This window comes from Melospiza melodia, chromosome 11, assembly GCF_035770615.1.
Source record: "Melospiza melodia melodia isolate bMelMel2 chromosome 11, bMelMel2.pri, whole genome shotgun sequence".
In the NCBI taxonomy this organism is placed as follows: Eukaryota; Metazoa; Chordata; class Aves; order Passeriformes; family Passerellidae; genus Melospiza; species Melospiza melodia.
This window is the reverse complement of record NC_086204.1, coordinates 23,216,486-23,239,700: the sequence shown is the minus strand read 5'-3', so window position 1 is coordinate 23,239,700 and position 23,215 is coordinate 23,216,486. Positions and strand designations below refer to the sequence as shown.

The following is a 23,215-nucleotide window of genomic DNA, read 5'->3' as shown; positions in this document are numbered from 1 at the left end:
CGGGCTCGGGGCGGGGGCGGGCGGTGCCGCCCCGCCGAGGAGGGACCCGCGGCCGCCATGGAGGTGAGGGCAGGGGGGGCTGCGGTCACGGCGCTTCCCGCCCGCCCAGCTGAGGGGAGGCCAGGGAGGGCAGTCCCCACGGGCTCGGTCCGTGCCCGCGGGAGCTCCTGCGGCTCGTCCGGAGTGTGGCGGGCTGAGCGCTCGGACGCGGGAGCGCCGGCAGCCTCCGGCTGGAAGGTGCCACAGCCCGCCGGCCGGCAGCTCTGGGTCTGGGGGCTCTCCCCGAGGAATGCGGGAGTTTCCTCGTGTCTGGAGCTGGGAATATGTTCCCCGAAGGTTTAAAGTGCTGTGTTTCATACCTAGTGCGTTTTTCAATAAAGAGTGGTAAGTGTGTACGCTCCTACTGCAGCTGCTTTCTATTGACATTGCTGGAGTGGGAAACCAGGCGAAGGCGAACGGACCAACTTCTAGGTGTGATCACGAGAAATCTTTTCGTTCCTTTGTTTTTCCTCCGGCATTAAACGAGAGCTGTGAGCCCCGAGGAGCAGTGAAAATCTGCCTGGTGTGTACTTAGTGGCATTAGCTCGATCAGGGTGACCTTCTGAGGCGAGAGAGGCAGCGGGACAGCCCTGGGTGACAGCTCGGCTGCTGGCATCAGCAGGACTTGTGGTAGCCAAAAGTCATCCCATTCCCTGACACCACTGGCACTTGTCTGTGAAGTGTCAGCTGTGAAGTGTCAGATCTGTTGGGAAATAAGCCACTGCCTTTTTTTTTTTTTTTTTTTTTTTTTTTTTTTTTTTTTTTTTTTTTTTTTTGTGTTGCCATTTACAAGCTGACCTCTTCTACAACCCTCTATCATCCTATGTTATGACTCACAATTGGGCTTGGGAAGGTTGGTGTATATTCTGATAACTTCAAAGAACCATTGTTTGCTTTTTTTTTTTTTTTACCTAAACAGAGCTCCTCTTCATGCCTGCCAGGTGCTGGATGGAAGCAAGGCAAAACACTCCTGTGGAGCTGAACTTCAATCTCTTCAGTTCTAAAGGTGTTTTGTATTGGCAGCCCTCCAGGTAAAGTGGGGTGCCTTGTGCATTTGAAACTTTCTTGGCTCTTTAAAGGTCTTTTTCAACCAATATGCTTCTATGACATTATTTCATGGTACCAGTCCTCTGTAATGCTTTCAAAAAAAGTATTTACTGCTGTCAGGAATGTCCTCTCTCCTAGTACCTTCCTGGTAACAAATGTTAGAACACTGGTACAAATCTTATGTGACATCAAATGTGACAATGCAGTGGAGTTTAATGACTTAATTTTAGAGTTGAAAGCACAGAAAAGGGAAAATAAAGAAAAATCAATCTTGCTTCGAGGTTTAGAAAAACATTAAGTTAGATTAGCTTCTCCAAACAAGGCTGCTTGCTGATGTAGGTGTATGTTGTGTAGCTTTTTTCTCCAGTGACAGATGTGATTATCTGATTGATCATTTATGGGTGTGGAGCAAGAGCAGGAAATGTTTGTCTTGTATCTGTATGAAAAGTTGTCTTCTAAGAAGTTTTTCTCTTTGGTTTACACTAACAAGGGAGCTGAGGGGGATTAGAGGAGCTACTTGGTGATGCAGAGACAATCTTCTGAGAGTTGTTCATGCCATCAGATGTAGAAGAGAATAAACAGCTAGCTGTTTAGTAAAGGGCCCTCAGAACCTACTTACATTGGATATCTCCTTAATTTAAAAGTGCTCTAGGGGTTGGAGAGCCTTTAAGTAGTTGAGTCAACACACTATTGCTAGGAGTTTTCTCATTTAGAATGTGTGTGATGGAGTTTAAAATAACTTTGCTGCTAAGTTCTTAATGCCCTGTGATGGCAGGTGTTAAACATGAGCTACCTGCCCGTGGTCAGGAGCAGTAAATATTCTGTTTGCCTGTTCTGCTGGCTGTGGAAGGACAGAGCAGGTTCTTTAGTGCAATAACCAGTGTGTGTGCCATGTTGTTCCCAGCAGAGCTCACCATTCACAGTTATTTGTTAGCCCTGTGAAATACACCCTGTTATATCCTCCCAACCATGTGGCTGCCTTGGAGACACATTGTCCTTGAACCAGAAATTAAAAAGATTATGGTGTTTTTAAGCCATGCTCAGTCTAAGTTGTTCTCCTTACTTGTTATGTCTTAGCTGGATCAGGACACTTCTCTTGTTTGCCTTTGTCATTCCAGTGGGGATGATAACAGTTCTTTTGCTGCCATTGTGAGTGATAACTGCTGCTTTTAGAGAAATGCATGTGTGCCTGGGGAAACACAGGCTGATTTCAGCAAGTCTCATGTCTGCAGCATGTGTGTCAAAATATGCTGTTCCCGAGCTGTGTGCTCTCCTCTCCATCAAGGCTCTCCCTGCTTCCCCAGCAGTAATTCTGGTGAAGCAAGAAAATAGGAAGGGAGGAATCTATCTGAAATAATTTGATGTGCTATCCTGGAAAGTGAGATCCACCCATGGCTGGAGGGTTTGACTGGGAACCTCAGAAAACCCCTCTTAGTTTGCAAGGGAAGTGTTAGCTGAAAGTACCAAAGAGTTACTCTGCAAATTGCTCAAGCAGGAGATGATGTGACACTGATCTCCTGGAAGTGTGACAGAGGGAATGGCAGGGGGAAGCAGGGACATAAAGGGAAAGGCTGCTGTAACCTTTTCCCCAGTGTGAAGGGTTTCAGGCAGGTGGTGTCAGCTGTGACACTGTGGGTTGTTACAGCAATGCTGTGATAAGGCTGGATCAATAATTTTTGTCAGACTTGCTCTTTGATGAAATTGGATTGCTTGGGTTTCCTGTGAACTTTCAGGTGTTCTTTTGAAAATGTTAATGCTCTTGTATATTATTGAGAAGATGATGGAATGTTTTTAAGTTCCTCTCCCTTTGTGGATAACTCAGGCTAAGTGAAATTAAAAGTTGTGCTGTAGGTGGAATGAGAAGGTAACTGACAGCTAAGAATGAATTGTGGAAAACTAGTGCAAAAACCAAGTAAGAGTATTCACTTCTTACAATTCAAAATTAATGTACTTAATACAGAACAAGTACAAAATAATCTGATTTGACACAGGATTGTCATACATCATTGAACATTCTTTCTCTTCAAATTGTATCTCTTGATGTGTAACATTACAAACACAATTAATCACTATGTAGCTGCTTTTTAAAGGCAGCTTGGGTTGTTCTGAGCTTCCTGCAACTAGATGGTTTCTGCAGAATCAGCACCTGCTGAGTGTCCAGTTTCATTCTGAGCCACATCTGTAGGAATCAGTGTTTATGGAGGAGGAAGGGTCCAGGAACAATGTGAGACGCTGAGCTGGGAGGAAAACTGGACTGAAGTCTGTTTTCATTTTGTTCCAGTGAAATTGTAGGGGTGTGCCTTTGCTGTGTGCTCACATGAAGCCCAGCAAAACAGGTCCTTGCAATGTCTTGAGGCTCTGGGCTCTACCTAAATGTGTGGGAAAACATTTTCATGATTTCTGAATGGTAATGTGATGGTGTTTCTTTTCAGCTCCAGAACAACTTGGCTCAGGCAAGACCCAGTTTTGGAGCAGGTGGTGGTACCTGGACTCTGCTTTCTTCCACTGAGTTCAAGCACACAAACAAGGTATTTTCTTCTAAACAGAAAAAAGGCATCTCTTATGTGTTCCCAAGGGCTTCCTGTTACACACATGTGCTTGTTTCCAAATATCCTCTTCCTTCCTTTGGGAAGCAGATTAGAATGAGAGGGGAGTTAGGTCTGGGTAGTGGATTTTGGCATGTTCATATATGGAGTGTCAGGAAGCAAGATGAAAGATTGCTTAAGGTCTGAATGAAGTGAAACTTGTGGTAATTGTTCCCTTTCTTCTTCTCTTGGCTTTGTTTGCAAGTTTCCTTTACAACAAAAGAGAAAGGCTGTAACTACCTTGCCACACAGGCTCTGAATAGTGTGTGTGTGTTAAATATTGCCTCAACGCTGAGTTATGATGATAATAAAATTCAGGGCCTTCAACAAAACTGCAGCTAAGACAGAAACTTGCTCTCATCTCTCTGTGGATTTTCCTGGTAATATTACTCTGTGAGTAATAATCCTAACCTGACTGTAGAAGGACAGATCAGAATTTGAAGACACTCAGCTTGGACCTGATGTGTCTGTGGCCATTTCCCTCCAGAGCAGTCCATGCAGTCCCTGAGCTCTGTCTGGCAGGGTGAGCTGTCTCAGAGCCCACAGTGTGCCTGTCACCAGGAGCACTCCTGCAGTATGCAGAACACCTCAGCATTGCTTGCATGGTTGAGGCACACTGTCCTTCAGTGTCTCCAAAAACTCTTTTGGTTGTACAGTTGCAGGAAAAAAAAGCATTTCTTGGAAAGCTTGAAAAATCTCTAAAGTGTTTGGCTGGACTAAAGGCGTTTTCTTGTAGTACCAGCTGTTGATTAAGTACCAGCTCATTAGAGCAAATGAGTAATGGGAGTGAAGCTGTGATACCTTTGAAGGATGAACTGTGTTGACAGAAGTCAGATATGAAATAGCAGACCAGAGCAGTAATAAGAATCTAATACAACTAACACTTCATGCTTTAATGTGATGGCAAATTTAGTCAAGACTATAGGTTAAAAATGTCAACTTTTCAGCAATTTGGTTTCTGTATACATCACTAGTGAACTTCCTGTTTTCAGGGAAGCAATTCTCTGTAATTTAGGAATAGAGTCAGACTAAAGGGAATTGAAATAATGTAGTGAGCTAATAAACAGCTGACTGTAAATATCAGAGGCAGCTGGTAGAGTGCAGGAGCTGGTTGTGAAGCTGTCAGCTGTGCTGAGAGACAGGATTCACATTCTGGACTTTTTGCTGATTTTTAGTCAAAGGTAGATTTTTAGTTTCAAGCTCTGAAGCTGTGATATTTGAAATGGAATAGAATCTGTCTAGCTATGGCTTGTGGAAGGTCAGGCCATTAAAGTTACTTGTGTGACACCTTGTGGAAATCAAGCACCACCTTCAAGCAGAGCAGACCTATCTCTGAGCAGCTTCAGGTGTGTCATTTTAGTCCTAGTTCTGAATAACTCTTGAGGCAAGTTGGATTGAAATTGAGGAGAGCTGGAATTTGGTGCCAAAGGCTCACCTTCTTTTTATGTTAAAAATTTGAAGCTGTATGTGTGTCAGTTTGAGTTAAAAGGAAGCTGTTTCTTCAGAAACTGGTAAAACTTGCTTTATATTACTGTATTTAAGAAGTCACATAGAATATCCATCATGATGATTTCTGAACACATTCTGCCTAAGACTTGAAAATGAGGATTTATTGTTGTTTTGAGGCTTTGAGTGATATATGTTTAAGTGTTTCACAAAGTGGTTAACAAGAAAGGACTTTTATAATAACACTTACCCTGAATTTTCAGACATGTGGGTTCTAAGTGACATTCACAGTAGCTGTTACTGACAGATAAGAACAAGAAAAATGTAATGGAGCAAAGAAGAAGTATTTAATGCATTGGTAGATTGCTGTGGAATATTTTCTGCCTTGGAGCTTCTCCCATGTTTTGAGTACTTTAGAAACAGTGAAAGGTAGAAAAACTGCTCGTCACAATCTCTGTTAAAAGAGAACTGACAGAAGTTTTTGGCGCTTGTCTTTCACTTTCTCATAATTCTACTATTTCTATTGATTTAGCTTTTTCTGTAGTACAAGATGATTAAAAGTGAATTTAGTCAGAATTCCTCATGGCTGTAAAATGTCTTAGGTGCACTTTGCTACTGCATTGAAGACTTTCAGCTGAGATTTTAAACTGTTGAGGCAAACTTAGCTGGATGTGACTGCTGTGAATTGCTCCTGCCTAGAACCTCATGGTGGAATCATTTAACTTTTTGGAGATAGGTTAGCTGTACAAATATGGCCATATTTTTATTTAGGCTTCAAAAACAATATGCAGGTGGTTTTTTTGCCATATTATCTTGCACCAGTGAATTGTTACCTCTGATTAAGCTCTTGTAGTATCTGCAGCTAGTAATGTAGGAAAAAAATATATATGCCATTAACACTTCTTGGTTTGGAGCATAAATTACCCACTGATCTGTGGTTTAGAAAGGTACATTATGGTTCTGTGAGAAATGGTTTTCTTTGTGGCTTTTTGGCAGCATTAACTGACCTAGATTTCTCTTGTGATACTTTAACTCTTGTGGTTGCTTTGTTTCACTGAGTGATTTGAAACTTCTCCACACCTTCCTGCTCTTTTGGAGACTCATTTCCTTGAGCTGATTTGAAAAAAATCTCTTTGTAAAACAGCAGAATAGCTCAGAGGAGTGCCCTTGTGGGGGCTGCAAGTGCTGTCTGGTATCAGGGCATGTGTTGTGTTCTGGGTTATCTCTGTGCTTTGCCTTACTGTGCTATGAGATAAGGATTCAGTATAGATGCTTTATTGTTCCCTCCTGTTTTTACATTTATTTATCAACCCCCCAAACTATTAATTGGCACCCGAATTGCCTTTTTATGTTTCCTCTGATTTGAAAAAGAGGTGGCAGCCTGTGATGAAGCAAAGCAGAGAAACTTTTGGATAGATAGGACCATAAACACACAAGAGCATTTTCTCCTGAAATAATTGATTGTTAAAGTCACCTCTATGTTCTGCCACACAGAGATGGTCAGCAGCCAGCCTGTCCCCATAGCAGACAGTGGGAAAAGGAAAAAGAAGAAAAGAACCAGAGCCACAGATCAGGTCCCTGGGAAGTTTGAAGGTTGGTGACAATTGAAAAGCTTTTAGCTGTTACAGTCTGCTTTGCTTCTGATATTTTTCTGTTTTCTTAGCTAGACATTGTATTTTCTGGTCGGAACAGTGCTGATGTCAAAAGGTTTTGGTTGAATAGATGTGTGCACAAATGCTGTGAAATTTTATAAGTAAAATATAGTTCAGTGAGAAAACTGAGCAGTATAAAACTTCTTAGTGGGCAAGCAGCAATGGAAGATACATTTCAAATAAAAATGGTAGCAGCAACAAACTCCAGGTTTAAATGTTCAAGTCTGTTATACTTAAAACACCATCTCTGCAAGTAGATTATGTATGGCAGCATTTTCTGATCGAGTAATTGTCTTCCAACTGAAAAAAGTTTGAGTTTCACATGAAGACAGGTATAGTGGCTGAGATCCTAGAGATTACACATGTGTTCATACTACAAATGTTTTATATCTCAGCAATTTTGATGCTGTGATAAAGTTTACTTCTAATTTTTCTTGAACTTGAAAGAGGGAGGTGAAAAAGGAAGTATAGTTAAGACTGGCATGTCTGCTTTAATACTACATAAGTTTGAGGGAAGCTTAGCAGATAAAGAGCTTGTCTTGATGTTATTCATTAAAATAACTTTCACTTTCAAAATTCACTTTGATGGATGTGTCCTTTCTTCTGGGTTTCTTTGGCAGACTTGTACAAGCTGACTGCTGAGCTGCTTGGTGAGGGAGCATATGCTAAAGTTCAGGGTGCTGTCAGTCTCCAAACTGGGAAAGAATATGCAGTCAAAGTAAGTAGAGAGTAAAAGCAGCATCACTTCTGTCTGTGATATGTCTACTCCCTCTAAGTATCTCAGGGAAAACCTGCAATAGATGTGTAATAGCAAATCCTTCTAGGAAATTTTTGATGCTTGAAATGAGCTTGTTTTATAACTGTTGAGAAAACCTGTCCTCTGAAGTGTTGTGCCTCCAGAGTGAACTGGTTTATCAGCTGCAGGTAGAAATCACAAACAGTAAATCACTGTGATTGGATCTCAGGGCAAGCTTTCCTCTCATGCCCTGCTTTAGTTGTAGCCTACCTTTGTCTCTTCTTATGAAAGAAGAGGCTGAGTCATTATACAGCATGGCCTCCCAAACAGTGCAAGATTTTGGGTGCTGTTCAGAGAGCATCAGGTGCTGCCAGTGGTTCATGTAAAGCTGTCTTTAATTTTTGATAGAGGCCAATCTTCTTTCTGTAACATCACTGAAAAGCTGAGCTCATTTACAAATTTGTTGTTATCCTGCGTCCCCCATTTAATTACAAACAATAGCAATAGGGAAGATTTATGCTTGATTCTATTCAAAAATAGGCACAAAATTTTAAGCCCCTTTGAAAATGTAGTTCCATAGATGCTGGAATTTTTTCTGTGCTTTGTAAAATTGTTGAAGTTTAGAGGTTGAAATAAACAAAGCTCTGCACTAGGAATTTGATGTGATCAGATGCAGAGACCTGTGTAGTACTGGTGGATTGTTGCCTGTTCTGCACCAGAGAGCTCAGGCTGCAGGAATAAGAAACCAGTCCTGGAAACAGGTGATGGTGATGTCTTGGTAATGTCATGAGCTTTCAGTTTATGCAGCAATCATTGAGGATCAGCCTCTTGTCCTCTTTCAACCTAAGGATGGTGTGAAGGAAGGTGACTTCTGATGGCTCTGAGATTGAATGTATGTTTTCTTTACATTCTATTATTGGGTCTCTATAAAGTTTACACTATGAACTTTTATTTTGTGGTGAATTTGGTATTTGTTGCTTAAATGCCTCTAATGACATCTGTTCTTTTTGACTGTTCAGTGTCTGATGTGACTCAAATCTATTCTTGGTAGATCTCAGGAGGATATCCTGTTCTGCACATTTCAAAGTTAAAATTATGCAAGAAAAATCTTGTGGTAACTGGTCACTGGCTGTGTAATGTGTGGATTTAGTTCCTTTCTTCTCTTCCTGCCCTAATTTCTCTTGTCCTCTGAATGCCTTCCAGAGCTCTGCTGACACTGCTCTGTAAGCAAATGCCAGATGAGAAATTGAACAAACAAACAAAGGTGGAGTGTTGTTCTCCAGTGGGCATGCCCTAGATTCAAACCTTGGAACAGTTACCTAATTCCAGAGCTATATGCATAGTTCCTGCAGTAATTTTTTCAAATATGAGTTCTTAAAACTCCTTTTCACAGATCATTGAAAAAAATGCTGGGCATAGTCGGAGTCGGGTTTTTCGTGAGATAGAAACTCTGTACCAGTGCCAGGGTAACAAGTAAGTATAGTCTTGTCTTTATTTATTTAAAATGTTTTGATTATTTGTTTTCAAATTTATATATGTGACAAAGTTAGAAACTTTGCATCAGTCTCCTTAAAACCACTTTGAAATTTAGATTTGACTTACTCAGAGTAAGAATTTCCCCTTCTTTACCTGTGAAATATTTACAGATTAATAGTTACACAACTCAATTAGCAGCCAGGTCAATGTAGCTTGATTGTGCTTTAGTGATGCATGGCTTTTGTCCAGATGAGAAATTAACATTTTGACACTCTCCCCTGTGATTTCACCATCAGCAAAAACTGACATGATACCAGCTGCTGTGGAAAGGAAATCTCACCATTCCTTTCCCTGATGTGTGGTTTGCCCTCCTCCTTGTGTCAGCCTTCCTGCTTTTGCACTGGAACTCTTAGGTCAGCAAAAAGTTAACAGAGTTCTCATTTGGATGTGTGCTGACTTCATGCAGCCACAGGATGAGGCAACTGCAAAGCTGCTGCTCATGGCTGAAGAGGAAGAAAAGCTGTGCAGGCCCTGGGAACTTTGTGATGGGTTTGAGGCAGTTCTGAAACTACTTTTAGATGTCTCTGTTAATCTAGAATGTATATACAACAGATGGTCTATATATTACAGTTGTGCAGCTTATATTGAATTTTTCAAACAAATGCCTATTATAACATACAGAAATAATTTCAAAACCAACTTGTTTACCAAACTCATGGGCTTATGTTGTGCTGTAGAGAAGCAGACCATGAGTTTCCTCTTTTGTGAGGTTAAGAGTAAATGGTCATCCAGTGCACAACTGATGAAGAACTCAAGCTCACATGACCACATGCAGAATTTTGGGGGTTGAGTGTAACATTAAAGGTAAAAAATTCTGACTTACACATTTGACATTCTCAATGCAACGTGGGGTATTTGTGCTGCAAAGAATTTGCATGAGGTAAACAGGAGTTGGTCTAAAAATGGCAACTAAGGAGCTGGATTTAATATCTTGTTGACAGATGCCTGTCTCCTTTGAGCCCTCTGTGTTTTGCTTTGTGATTTCCAGAGAGAAAGAATGCCAGTTTAATTATTTTTTCTTTATTTCTGCCTTCAGCACAAATGCAGTGTTTTAAATTATTAAATACAACCTACAACCAGTTATCTTCCTGTCAATTGAGCAGTAGCAGAGCTCTCACAATCTTGTCTGAGTGTGCTGTTTGGCCTCTTTCCCATGCTTAAATTTCAGTGGGAGTTGGAAATGTGGTTTTAATGCCACAGGCAACCAAAGCAACTTGATTAACTAGAACTTGTATTTTTGGTTACTTCTGGCACTTCCTAGTTATCCACCCTGGGCTGAAACTCTTCACTGCTGTGTGTACACTCTATGCTTGTTTCTTTGATTCCCTTTTTTGTTTTGTTTTTTAAAGGAACATTTTGGAGTTAATAGAATTTTTTGAAGATGACACAAGATACTACCTGGTCTTTGAGAAGCTGCGAGGAGGTACTGTGCAGAAACTGTGCCTTTGCTCATTGAATCATTTTGGCTCCTATTTGCCTCTGTTTTAAAGTAGTTATTGAAGAACTCACTTTAAATGCTTGAGAATTTAGTGCAGCATCTGTGTACTCTGGCAGAATTTTCCTTTGATGTAGAATTGACTTCATTGCCTGGAGCTCTGTTATGAAAATCTTGCCCGTGCCTGGGGTTGCTGTTATGGAGAACCAGTTGTGCTTGTGGGTGTTTGAGAGCCCATCAAGTGAGCCTGAGTGGTCACTGGGCCCCAGCACTTCCCACTCACCTGGGCAATGAGAAAGCCCATGAAGTGCTTGCTGCAGCTTTCTCACATTTGTCTGCATGGAGTCTAATTACAGTACCTGCTAATTGCATGGCTGTGCAAAAACCAGGAGTTAATCTGGCCAACCCTTCAAAGGAGAACTTCTGGAGTATCCTGCTGCCCAGAGAACATCATCTATTGTCTCTGGTCAAGAAGGTTTCCAGGAGCAAACTGTATGTGCAAGAAATAAAAATTCTTTATGCACAGATGCAGAACTATTTTTGAAAGGGAGGGATGTGTACATTTCTTGAGTAAAAGCCTCTGTTTAACTTTTCTCAAAATTCTGCATATTTTTTTGTATTTTCTCATAACACTTTTTCTTAATGCACAGATGTCTCTGACAAATTAGCTGTAATGGGGCTTGTTTGAGATGAATCTGAATTTCTTTTTTTTCATCTCCACATTCTTCCATTAGTTAACCCTCTTCTTTGTGAGTCTGTGGTTGTCAGTGCACCTGCATGGCTGCAGAGAGGATAATAATGCTACTCCCCTCTTAGCTACTGATTTTACAGGCTCAGCTAGGGCTGAGGCTAGTTTTCTCTTAAATCAGTATTATATCTCTTAAAAATCAGTATTTAAAGGGTTAGGTATGTTGTTTGAAGACAAAGAATGAGAATTAGGGTCAGATCTGATGCACTACAGATACTGATGTGAGTGGCAAGGCTGGCAAGAATGAGAACATTAATCTTCAATGCAAGTCTTACTTCAGTAACTCCAGTCTCAGAGGCTGCTCTCACAGTGTTGGAGCATAATTTGGGTTTTCCATTTTCAACTTTGCCTTCCAGTAGCTGTGGTAACTGAAGGAGCTCCGCTCCTGTTTTATCTGTTTTCAGTTCACTGTGATATGCAGAGTCCCTTTAGTATCCTTGTCTGACAGCGTTTTATAATTGAGTGAGTTAAAATTCAGCTGATCAGATTGAACTTTTATGATTTAAGAGTTTTTTCCTCTTTTTTTCTCCTCTGAAATGCATTTTGAGAGGTGCTGTATGATGCTTTCTCTGAGTACTGGAGAGGCAGGAACAACTAGTGCCCTGCTATTCTTTCTTCATGAAAATTCTCTACATGGGCTGAATATAAAGTCAGTAAAGTGTGTTTTTATTGCTATTGATATAATTCTTATCTGAGAGAGTTTGAACATCAGTTCTATTCAGAAGGGTAATTTCAGATAAACCTGCTGAGTGAAATAAGCACTTCAGGTAGATCAGTATTGTTTCCTGCCAAGTGTGGGGTCTTTTCCACAGGGCTGAAAACGTTGAAGAACTTCCACTGCTTTCTAAAAGTGCAAAGAACAACTACATCAGGAAACCCCTTTGAACTTTGTGCGCTCAAGAAATCTGTAGCAAACCAGGTGGTGTTGGTTTTGGCAAGGGAAAATGTCTGTGTTTGAAATCTGATAACCTGGTCCAAAGTGGCCTTTCTTCACCCAGCTGACACAGCTTGGCTGGGCATATCTGAGCACATCTCTCTCTTCTTTTTGAATGTCCTTTCTCTTCCCTCTCTGAATGCTCACTGTGCAGGAGTGCCAGTAGCATTGATGGTATTAGAGTAGGAATTACCCAGTAGGAGATTTCCTTCCACATTTAGAACTAGAGCATAAAAGTGAAATCACCTGAGATAGAAAACATTGAGTGTACTGGGGCTAATAACAAATGGCAGTCACTACTTGAGTTTCTTTGCCTGATTGCTTTTACAGATACACCTCTCTGAATAAGAAAATAGAAGTCAATAGTAAGGCTGCTTAGGGAGCTGGGATCTCTGTAGACTACATGGTTTTTAAAAAGACATTTTTAATCTTTTGAGATGAATGATTGAATTCACTTTATGAAAATGAGGAATCAAACCTCCCTTTATTCTTTGTTAAAGGGATACCAGTGAGGCTCTGCCTGCAAGCTACCAGCCCTTCAGTATGTTTTAATTTAGAGGTCTTTTGTCAGATTTTATATCCCTGGGTAAATTTTGCCTTAAGTCAGTGTAGAAGCCTTGCCTTGATGCCTGTGGGGAATTTGATGTGTATTTAAAGGTCAAATCTGTTTTTACTTTGATGGTGTTGAGGCATAAAATGTGTATCCTTGACTTCAGTGCAGGGTTTCAGTGGTGACATTATAGCAAATGAGGGGAATTTGAGTATGACCATCCCTGACCTGGGGTGGGTTGGGTTTGCTGAAGTGTTTATGGATCTCCTTAGCTGATGTTTGAGTTTTTACTGGTACTGTTGGCAAATCTCCACTGTCCCAGTGTGTGGAAAACAGGCCAGTCATGTCCTGAGGCAGTAAAAAGTGATTGCCTCTCATGCTGTGCTTAACCTAGAAGATGCACTGTCTGAAAATTATGTTCTAGCACACTTAAGTGGTGAAGCTGCTCAGTTGTGCCTTTTCTTCTTAGTCCCTCTGCTCCACAGAAGTTGCCTGCTGTGAAAGGCTGCTATGAAGTGTGAAAATGAGATGATGGGTTCATGATGCTTGGAACTAGCTCAGCATTCATGCTGAGGTTTTCCCTTTCACCTGTTACCCTGACAGGTTCAATCCTGGCCCATATTCAAAAGAGGAAGCACTTCAATGAACGAGAAGCAAGCAAAGTGGTGAGAGACATTGCCTCTGCTCTGGACTTTCTTCATACTAAAGGTGAGAGAGGGCTGCCTCCATCTTTACCAGTTAATACTGTACACTCAGGTTATAAAGCACATTTATCTCTAAGTAGACAGCTTTTGCTACTATTCCCATTTACAGCAATGCCAGATGACTTAAGCTGTTTTCCTCTATGATTCTATTTCATATTGTAGTATTTTCAGTAATTGGGAGTGTTAGGATGGTACAGGCTTTCCAAGAAGAAAACTTGAATCATGTTAGAGACTTAACATTAGGGTTGAGTCTATTTGTTCCTGTTACACAAGCCACCATGTAAAGATTACTCAAAAGGGTTCTAATAAAAGTTTGATTTCCTCATCTTTTCAGGTCAACAGAGTTTCTATTTTGTAATTACTCAATTTCTGCTGGTCACAAGACTGGCTGGTTTGCCGTCGCTTTTGGCCGCCCACATTTAAACTCTCACTGTTAAATTGAGAGAGCTAAGTGAAGCATAGTCTTTATTTGAAGATGTCCTCAATTCCTTTGGAATTTGCTTACATTTAAAGCAGTTGTGTTTACCGAGATTTTTATTATGTTAGTGTATTTCTGCTGCTATTTTGACTTGGGAATACTTGGTTTAAATTCAAAAAATTCTGTGCATTATGGTCATCCCAGAGTATATTTTTGGGCTGAATATGATGGATACTTTTGAAGTTTTTCCTAGGTTGTGATTTTCTGGCCTTGCAGCTTCAGTTACTCTTACAGTGATTAGCTCTGAACAGAATGGCATGTGATTGGATACTGTTTGTGGGATATTTATTTTGATACATTTTTTCTTTCCTTTTTGCTATTCTGATTAGCCTGGTAGATCTCAGCAGACTTGATTTGCTGCCTAAATTGCTGAGTGCTGGCCCTGGATCAATAAATGTTTAGTTATAGTCCATACTTTCAAGTCACAGGACTGTTTATATGCTGAGTTGGAATCACAGCACTGTACCTCAACAAGTTGAACCCATTAAAAAGAAAATTGTAGCAATGCTTGGAGTAAAAGGGGTAAGCCTGATAAATGTGGATCTTGTCACATGTTGTGACTGTTTCAAAAAGTGAATTTGAATGTGAAACCAAACTTAGTTTGGATCAAGAGGTTTTTATGTGGTAATTCAACATTAAGCCTTCAGAGAATGTGTTTTTGAATACCTGTGTTTAGAAGCTTTTGACTTCGAGATATGGGACGTATCAGAAGCAGGGAATTTAGACATGAATATGTGGAAAAATATTTTTTGATGTGCAGGGCTATAGTGGGTTTCTTAACAGCTGCCAGTCCAGGTACCCCACTCAAGAGGTTTAACATCAGCTGAGCTAATACCTTTCTGTAGTTCTCTCTCAGCTTTTAGCTTTAATTCCCCTTTTCCCAAACAAGAGGAGGGTGATTGATTAAAATAGCTGTAGAGCAGCAGTCTGCTTTCTTGTTGTTTGCTGTGAGCTGGGACAGCAGGGATATAGCTTGCAGAATCAGCTACATCCCCTTTTCATTTTATTGTTCTCTTTATGGTTCTTCCGTGTGACATTAAAATAATTAGTAAGTAGGGTACAGAGCACTAAAGTAAACAGGAAATTAAAGCAGTTTTATTGCACAGCTTAATGGTGAAGTCCTATAGCTAAATGCTTTTAAAAAAATTTGAATGAGGACAACTAATTCTTTTGACAGGAGTAGTATAAAACTCAGCTGGATGATAATCCTGCCTTACACCCACTTGGGATGCGTGTGCTTTATTGCTAATAATCTACTGGAGAGGTGTTTAAAGGCGGCTGTTTTCTCAGTGCTTCGTGCGACTGCAAAATCAAATGTTACATAATCAGACATTTGAATTCACACAGTAACACAAAAAGACACTCTTGGCTTTCCCATTGTGAGCCAAGGCAACTGCTGGGAGTTTGGTCAGCCTTGTTGCAAATGTCAGCTCAGGCCACCTCAGTGGGTTCATTGTGTCATCATTTGTGCCAAAGCCATGTGCACTGTGTCAGTGTGAACACTGATTCCTTTAGTTTGGGGCTCTGCTGTTATATTTTAAGCCACATCTTGTGAAATGTGCTGAAGAATTGACATTAAAAGCTCCCTTGCCAAGAGTTTGGTGGATTTTTCCTTCCTGTACTCTGAAGTAATATAAGGTGTTCTTGGAGTGTAAGTTGCTAAATCAAGACTAGACTGTAGTTAAATTACAGCCAAGTTGCTCATTTGATTTGATTCTTTTGCCTCTCATTTTCTACCTTCCATTTGAGTTTGATCATATTAAGTTAAGAACTTCCAGAAATTGTGTTTTTAGGCATTTGAAGAACTTTGACAGAGAACCACCTTGCATGTGGATTGCACAGATAACTTTGTGCTTCCCTGTTAGGTTTGCCTATTCTGATAGGAGTCGAATGAAGAAGCCTTTTGGCTGTTTTCCTTTAGCTTTTCTTCAGCATCTCTAACTGAAACTTTAATTTTTCATTTGCTTCAGCAATGAGTATGTACCTGAAAGGGATATTTTCATCTGGGGGATTTTTTGCTGAGGAGAGTGCCTCAAGTACTGTCTGTGTTGGTAGGAGTTCAGCAAGCCAATTGATCCACCTGGAAAGAACAGCTTCACTGTAAAAGGCAACAAAATAATTTCATTAAACTGTGTAAAGCACTAAACTTTTCTACAGGTCAGTCATCTCAATAAGCTGGTTTTAAGGAGCACAATTAATTTGGGCTAACAAAATGTTCTAATGTTAGGTTCTTACTTGCTTGACAGACTCTCCTGTCCAGTTAAGGATGATAAAGGTATAGCAGGATGCAATAGTGACATTTAACAGTTGCACTTTACAGTTAAATTATTGTATTTAAGAGGGGCAGTTGTGTGTAGCAGGCTCAGACCTAGAATATTTCCCAGACCACCTTCTAAAAAAGAGAAGTTATGAGAAATAAAACAGCAGAGTATCCTTTCTAATGAACATTTGTACTCTCTTTTTAGGTATTGCTCACAGGGACCTGAAGCCTGAAAACATCCTGTGTGAATCTCCAGAAAAGGTGCTGCTCTGGTCTCTCGACTCTCCTAACTGAATTTTTTTAACTTGGTTCCCAAAAACAGTTCTTGTGTTTTTTCTCTTCTTGAAAACTTTTGAACCCATTAGTGAACTTGAACTAAATTTAACAGAACTGATGCTTGAAAGAGATTAAATTCATCTTTGAGCTGTGAAAATGTGAACATCTGGCTAAGAGATAAAAAGCCAACAGACCTTAGAGAGGGACAGCAGTGACACCCTCGTGCCTCATCTGTTCTGAGCCAGTACCCAGATGGACAAGCAGCATTTAGAGGCCAGCTGGTCACTTTATATGACCAGTTTTCAAAGTGCCCTGATGTGTACTGGCACTTGCCTAACCAAATAAAAGAATAATGCAGCAGGATCAGGTGCAGGTGGTGTGGGTGCAGCTGGGGCAGGGCAGGTGAATTAGAAGGTGGCTGTAAGGGACTGGGTCTCACTAGGGATTTGTGCTCTGTGCTGGGGTTTTCTACTTCACAAATATACATATTCATAGATTTTGCATTAATCCCAGTCTTCCTGACCTCTTATATTTTTTTAGATATCACCAGTAAAAATATGTGACTTTGATCTTGGCAGTGGGGTGAAGCTCAACAGTGCGTGTACTCCCATAACTACTCCTGAGTTAACAACGCCGGTGAGAGACCTGTTGTGGCTTTGTGCTGTCTTTGTTCTACTGTAAACCAATTTTTCTTATCTCCAGAGGAGACCTTCCAAAGGGCTTACTGCCACTACACCCAGTGCTGGCCAGTTCATTTCAAGCAAGTGTATGTGTGGTGAATGCTGTCTTGCCTTCTCAGCCACAGAACAAATACGCAAAAACACAGGAGCTCAGTGTTAATTCTCCAGTTGGCCAGCACATGACACATTGGTCCTGCTTATCTCTTACACAGTCAAATGGAGAAACTTTTTGTGCCCATTTTTGTGTGCTTATGGACAGACTCTGAACCTTAGTTTTGTGTTCATTTCCCCATGTTTTGGTTCTGTAGCCAAGCCAATGAGCTATGGAGAATGCAAGCTCTCTAATCAGTGTGTAGCTTTATAATACACATTGGTTTGAAAAACTGAAGTCCTGTGCTTTTGCCATTTACTGTGAAAGAAAAATCTGACAGTGTTGCAGAAGTCTTACAGAAATCTATTCCCCTGATACACTTGTCTGATAACTAATGGATAAGATTTAAAAACCTGAAAGACGTAAATTAATATTTTGACCTTGGATTAAAGGTTCACAGTAATGTAGAACAGCTTGTGGTGCTGCTTAAGAACTATAGGAACTTCAGTATTCACTGATGCCTAATTTCTGCTTTTCCACCAAGCCACTTGGTATAAAGAGTGGAAAATTATAAACCCGAGTCTTGTTTTGATGTGACTGTCCCTTTGAAAGCTTGATGGAATTTGGTTTCTTAGTGTGGCTCTGCAGAATACATGGCGCCTGAAGTGGTGGAAGTCTTCATGGAGGAGGCCACGTTCTACGACAAGAGGTGTGATCTGTGGAGCCTGGGGGTGATCCTGTACATCATGCTCAGTGGTTACCCCCCTTTTGTGGGCAACTGTGGCACAGACTGTGGCTGGGACAGAGGAGAAGTCTGCAGGGTTTGCCAGGTGAGTGTGCATGTCCTGGATGTGTGGGGAGAGCAGAGTTCTCCCCTGAGCTTTGGGTGCAGAACTTGCTGCAGTGTCAGCAGTGGGGAGCTGTGCCTGATGCTGGCAGGTGGCTGGGAGGATGAGCTGTCACTGCAAAGTGAGGGTGGCAGTAGAGAAGTTCAGTGGTACCAGTTTCTAAAGAAAGCATGAGCAACAGCCTCTCCTTCCTCCTGCTGTGAGATCTCAGAGCTTCTCCTCACCCTCTTCCCCACTCTGGGATCATCCCTTGGTCTGTAGTCCTTGATCTGGTTTATGGTAGTCACTGCAATTCCTCAGATAAAGGCTGAGCCCTGGGAGGGTTGCTATGCAGGGCCTGCATTTATTTTCTAAAAATGGAGTATTTTAGCTGCCCTCTTAGGGGTGGGGGGAAGTGTTTTCAGCAGACAGTGTATTGTGTCCATCTTAGGCTGCACTGAGCCACTCTGTGGAGCTGCCTGTCACTCCCCATTGACTGCATAAGGACACTGGATGGTTTCAGTTGTTGCCCTCCACATCAGGTGGTTAAAAGTGAGTGGGAAGTCTCACCTGAGAAACCTTCTTGTTGCAGTGTATTTCAATTAAATATTTTTTTTTCCTTTACCAGAACAAGCTTTTTGAGAGCATTCAGGAGGGCAAATATGAATTTCCTGACAAGGACTGGTCACATATTTCCTCTGAGGCCAAAGATCTCATCTCAAAGCTTCTGGTTTGTGATGCCAAAGAACGACTTAGTGCTGCCCAAGTTTTGCAACATTCATGGCTTCAAGGAGTATGTATCCCCCTTTATATAAAGAGTTATTCTTCTTCCAGAGTGACAAATAAGCTGTTCCCTGTCTCTGAACTTTTATTTGAGTCCTTGTGTGTTTCAGTGCTTGTATCTTGATTAATTAAATGATACACAGTGGCTTTATTTTTTTCTGCATGGTAAATATTTGGATGAGTATGTCAGCCTTTAAGTGTTTGCTTTGTTTTGTTTAATTATTGCTTTGTGCATTTTAAATGGCTTTCTTGTGAATAGCAAGTACTGCAGTACACAAATTATTGTGCTAATACAGTAATGCAGAATGCTGGTAAATATGGTTATAAAAGAACAGCAGTGTCCTCTTATGTTTCAGTTCCCTGTTCAGGAAAGAAGGAATAGACCCTCTGGAGAGCTTCCAAAACTGTAGTCTTATACCTGCAAGCTGTGAAATCTTCTTGTGAGGGGAGAGAGATTATGAATTATGCTTTGCTCACAGTAAATTAGTTTATTTGCAGTATCTGTAAAGATTTGGGGGAGTCACTTGTTTCTTATAACTCTTGGGAAGGCTTGGTTCCCAGCTGCTAATATGTAACTAACTTCCCTTCAATGCTTCTTCTAGCAGGCTCCTGAAAGGGGATTGCCCACCCCTCAAGTTCTTCAAAGGTAGGATTTATTTTCTAAACATCTATAAACTTGGCCAAGAATAATTCCTGAAAGAATGGGTGGGAGAGAGGAGTTGACAAATTAGGAGGTAACATCCCTGGCTGAGAATGGAGCTTCATGAATGTGCCACACTAATTTTGTTAAGAACATGAGAAACATTAAAGCTCTGAATTTTCTTTATGATCTAATCTTGCTTGTTTGTGAGAAAAGCATTAGAGGGAATTCCTGCAGTGCAGTGTTCATCTCAGACAGGAAATAATGATGGTTTTGTCAGCTTGCTGCCCAGGAGGGGCAGAAAAAGGCATAAAGGCATGTGTTACCCAGAGAGACTGCTTTCTGATGGGTGAATAATCACCATAAACACAGACTTGGATCTGACTTGCCTTGTAGTTGGTGGCACTCACAATATCCATTTACTGTGAGCAGGGCAAGCCTCATTGCAGGTGATTTGATGGGAGAAGCTGTGTGCCAGAGAGCCTGAGTCACACATCTGTTTCTGTCTGCTGGTGATTTCAGGTGGTTCTCCCATCAGAAAAGCAATTCCTTAAGCCACAGGTGCAGTTACAGTGGGACTGCAGTTCTCTGGAGAAGGACAGCAGAATGGCCCCATTTGCCCATCCTTTGAGAGCCGGTAGAAATTAAGGATGACATCTCAGGTGGCTTCCTGGGTTTATAATCAGAAGTCCTTGGCAGAAGGAGGAGTAGAACTGTGGCTGTTTCCAAAATCCCAGAGTGCTGTTGTCATGCATTGCTGGTCCTCTGAGTGAGGATAAATGCAAATATTACCTGGTCATTTTGCCTGCTGTCTCTATGATTTGCTAGAAGAGATAAACACGCCTGGAAATAGATACTGTGCTGTGAGGGCAAGTGGCTGAAGTGCCCGTATTGAAACTGCTTCCTCCTTCTCCTCCCCTGGCCAGGAACAGCAGCACAAAGGACCTGACGCTGTTTGCAGCCGAGGCCATCGCCCTGAACCGGCAGCTGTCCCAGCACGAGAGCGAGCTGAGCGCGGAGCCGGGGGGCGCCGCCCGCGCCGTGTGCTCCATGAAGCTGTCCCCTCCCTCCAAGTCCCGCCTGGCCCGGCGCAGGGCCCTGGCACACGCCACCAAAACCAGCGACTTCCAGCCAGTTCCCCACAAAGCCTTCTGAAGCCCTGAGCTGCTGTGGCGGGGGCAGCATGAGTCTGTGTTCTTATTTGCTGCTCTGCTTCCGGCACTTTGATTAGGAGCTTGCTCTTGTGATGTGACTCGTAACTTAAAGGGGACAGCTTTTTATGGGAATGTTTTTTGCCTGTCAGATTTAGTGCATTAAGATAATTCAACTGTTTTTTTTTTTTTTTTTCAAACTGCAGAAGATGAGTTTGCTGCTGTGTTATTATCTGAGGTGATAAATCGCTAAGTTTTCCTCATTTTCTTCTTAGAAGAGCACAGTTTAAAATGCAAACTTGAAAACATCAGGAAAAACCCACACTTTGCCAGGCAGAGCATCAAGCCTCTCCCTGCTGATGGCTGCTCTCCTTGGTGGCACATTTTGAAGGTGCTGCTGTTATTGCCAGCAGTAGGGACTGTTCTCAACCAACAGTGCCCTCCTCTTTCTGTAGACTCAGGAATGAAGGTGATGACTGGGTGGATCTCTGTCTCCATTGCATTCATTGGGCTGAAATGGAATGAAAAGGGACTGTAAAGGTGCTCCTATTTCTAGAGGTGGAGAGAGCTCTGCAGCTTCTTTTATGTTGTTGATAATTTGTGTGTCAGCATGTGGAGTGAAAACTGGGAGGGGTGGGGTTTTTATCTGGCATATCTTTGCCCTTAACTGTAATGTACTCCATACCATCTCTTTTTTAATTTTCTGGAGTTTGATGTCCAGTATGTCCCCTTGGAACAGTTACATTCTTAAATCTGATATCAGCAGTGTAACAGACTGTTAATGTAACAGTTTACTGTTAGGCTTTTTAATACTAATGTGGGGTTTGATTATATTAATGCTATCCTCAGCTAAACCTTCCTTTCTGTAAAATGGTATTTCTCCCATGACCTTTTGTGTGTCCTACCTGGACTTCCTAATGTGAACAGACCGACATCAGTGAATTTTGGTGTGTGAATAATTTAGAAATGCCACAAGCAGGGTACAGCTGTACAAAAATGGTGCTGCAGCCACAGAATTCTGCCTCCTGTAGAAATCTCAGGCTGGGTGTCTCCATTTTTAATTTCAATTTCAATACTGTGGTGTAACAGAGCCAAGAATAATTTGGAAGGGTTTTGGCTGAAAAGCTGAAGATTTTGTGTGACCAAAAAGGGAGGTCCATTGAGAAGGACACAGATGTTGAGCACTTTGTGAAACATAAGCTGTGAAAATTGGGCCACTGAGATGCCCATGATGCACCTTAACTTGTCAGCCCTTTTTGAAACCTTTTTCCAGGGCTTTGTGTGCAGGGAGGGAGGAGGAGGCCCCCAAGTGCCAGCACAAAACCCTCCCAAGCAGACTGAGAAGGAATAAAGTAGCAGATGCAACAAACACTTGGAAGTTGAATGGTCAAAGCTGAATGTCTTTGCATGGCCTCTTCAGAGTGGTTTTACATTATCAGTAATATCAGTGCATATAGCTATTTTTATAAAACATGCTGTATTTTGTGACTAATATTAAAGTTGTTATTTAAAAGTTTTTATACGTCGTGCCAGCCGATGAATGATGAAATGTATTTTGCTTTTTTAAATTAAATTGCCCTAAATTATGTATTTAACACATTTGGCAGTTCTGTGTGGTTTTTCCCCCTCTTTATTTTTGACACAGTAAAGAGAATTACTTCTTTGTGTGACGCTGGATTTAAGACAGTTGAAGTCTCTGAGGACTAGACATACCTCCCTCTTCTATTGATTTATTTTATTTATCAGTCTTTGGTCTCAGATTTCTTTTTGGGAACTGAGAAAAGCGCCCCAAGCAGGGAAGAGGTGTTAACTTAAGCCAGTTGTTCTGCTCTCATGTGTAGTCTAGTTCTGAGTGCCTCTTGCAGAGTCATTTTTTAGTTTCTTTGGAGGTCTGTGGCTCTGGGGTGGGGAAGGCTGTTTTTTCCTGGAGGCGTGGGATGCAGCACTCCCCAGTGCTCTGTGCAGCTCGTGCCCTGAGTGAAATCTGAGCAGAGCAGGAATCCCAAACCAGGTGCCAGGCCTTTTATTTGTACTTGCCTTTCTTTTAAAGGAAATGCTTGTAGTTGAAGTGTGCTTTAACATGATCTTCTCCTTCCCTTTTCCTCCTGGACAAGAGAGGTAGCAGAGAGCACAGGAGACCTTTTGGCAGGGGTACAGGAGGGATGTTTCAGTAGGGCAGGTCTTGGATCTTTCTTTGCCCTGAAATGAGGAGTCAGATTCAGCTGATGATCCAACAGGTGCCTCTTTCCCTCTGATCTTTACCTTTCACTGAGAGTTCAGCTTTCTTCAGGTGAGTTATCCCCAGAGGGCCTCATTTGGAAGGTTTTCACAGTGCTTTTTTCATGCCAGTGAGGGAGAGGTTCTTGCTACTAGGTGGAAGGTCACTAAATCAGGCACTTTGATCTGTGCTTTTGAGGTACTGCTGGGTCTGCTTGTGCTGCCTGTGAATCTCTTGTTTGGCAGCCTGTGGAACCTGAATGCTTCATCCCTGAATCCCTGTGCCTTCCCTCTGGGAAGGGCTGAATCTGTGCCATGTTTTTCCACTTACATGTGATAAACTACACCAGGCAGCTTGTGTGGGCTCCCTGGCTACTGAAAAATGATGGAAAAGTGTCTT

General features: G+C 41.6%; 1 protein-coding gene across 5 annotated transcripts; it reads left to right on the top strand.

The window, feature by feature from the left end:
* On the top strand, window positions 1-22,197 carry MKNK1 (MAPK interacting serine/threonine kinase 1). Of its 5 annotated transcripts, none has more exons than XM_063166047.1 (14): window positions 1-63; window positions 959-1,070; window positions 3,519-3,614; window positions 6,612-6,710; window positions 7,390-7,487; window positions 8,899-8,978; window positions 10,391-10,464; window positions 13,312-13,416; window positions 16,356-16,411; window positions 16,967-17,062; window positions 17,833-18,027; window positions 18,653-18,817; window positions 19,413-19,453; window positions 20,374-22,197. In XM_063166047.1, the coding sequence occupies exons 4-14, from the start codon at window positions 6,614-6,616 to the stop codon at window positions 20,600-20,602; spliced, it is 1,236 nt and encodes a 411-aa protein (XP_063022117.1). In that variant the 5' UTR covers window positions 1-63; window positions 959-1,070; window positions 3,519-3,614; window positions 6,612-6,613; the 3' UTR covers window positions 20,603-22,197. The 5 variants fall into 5 exon arrangements, with proteins under 5 accessions (XP_063022117.1, XP_063022113.1, XP_063022116.1 ...); XM_063166043.1 differs by having other exon boundaries at window positions 19,410-19,453; XM_063166046.1 differs by having other exon boundaries at window positions 8-63; window positions 959-1,045; window positions 19,410-19,453.
* Window positions 22,198-23,215: the final 1,018 nt, after the last annotated feature.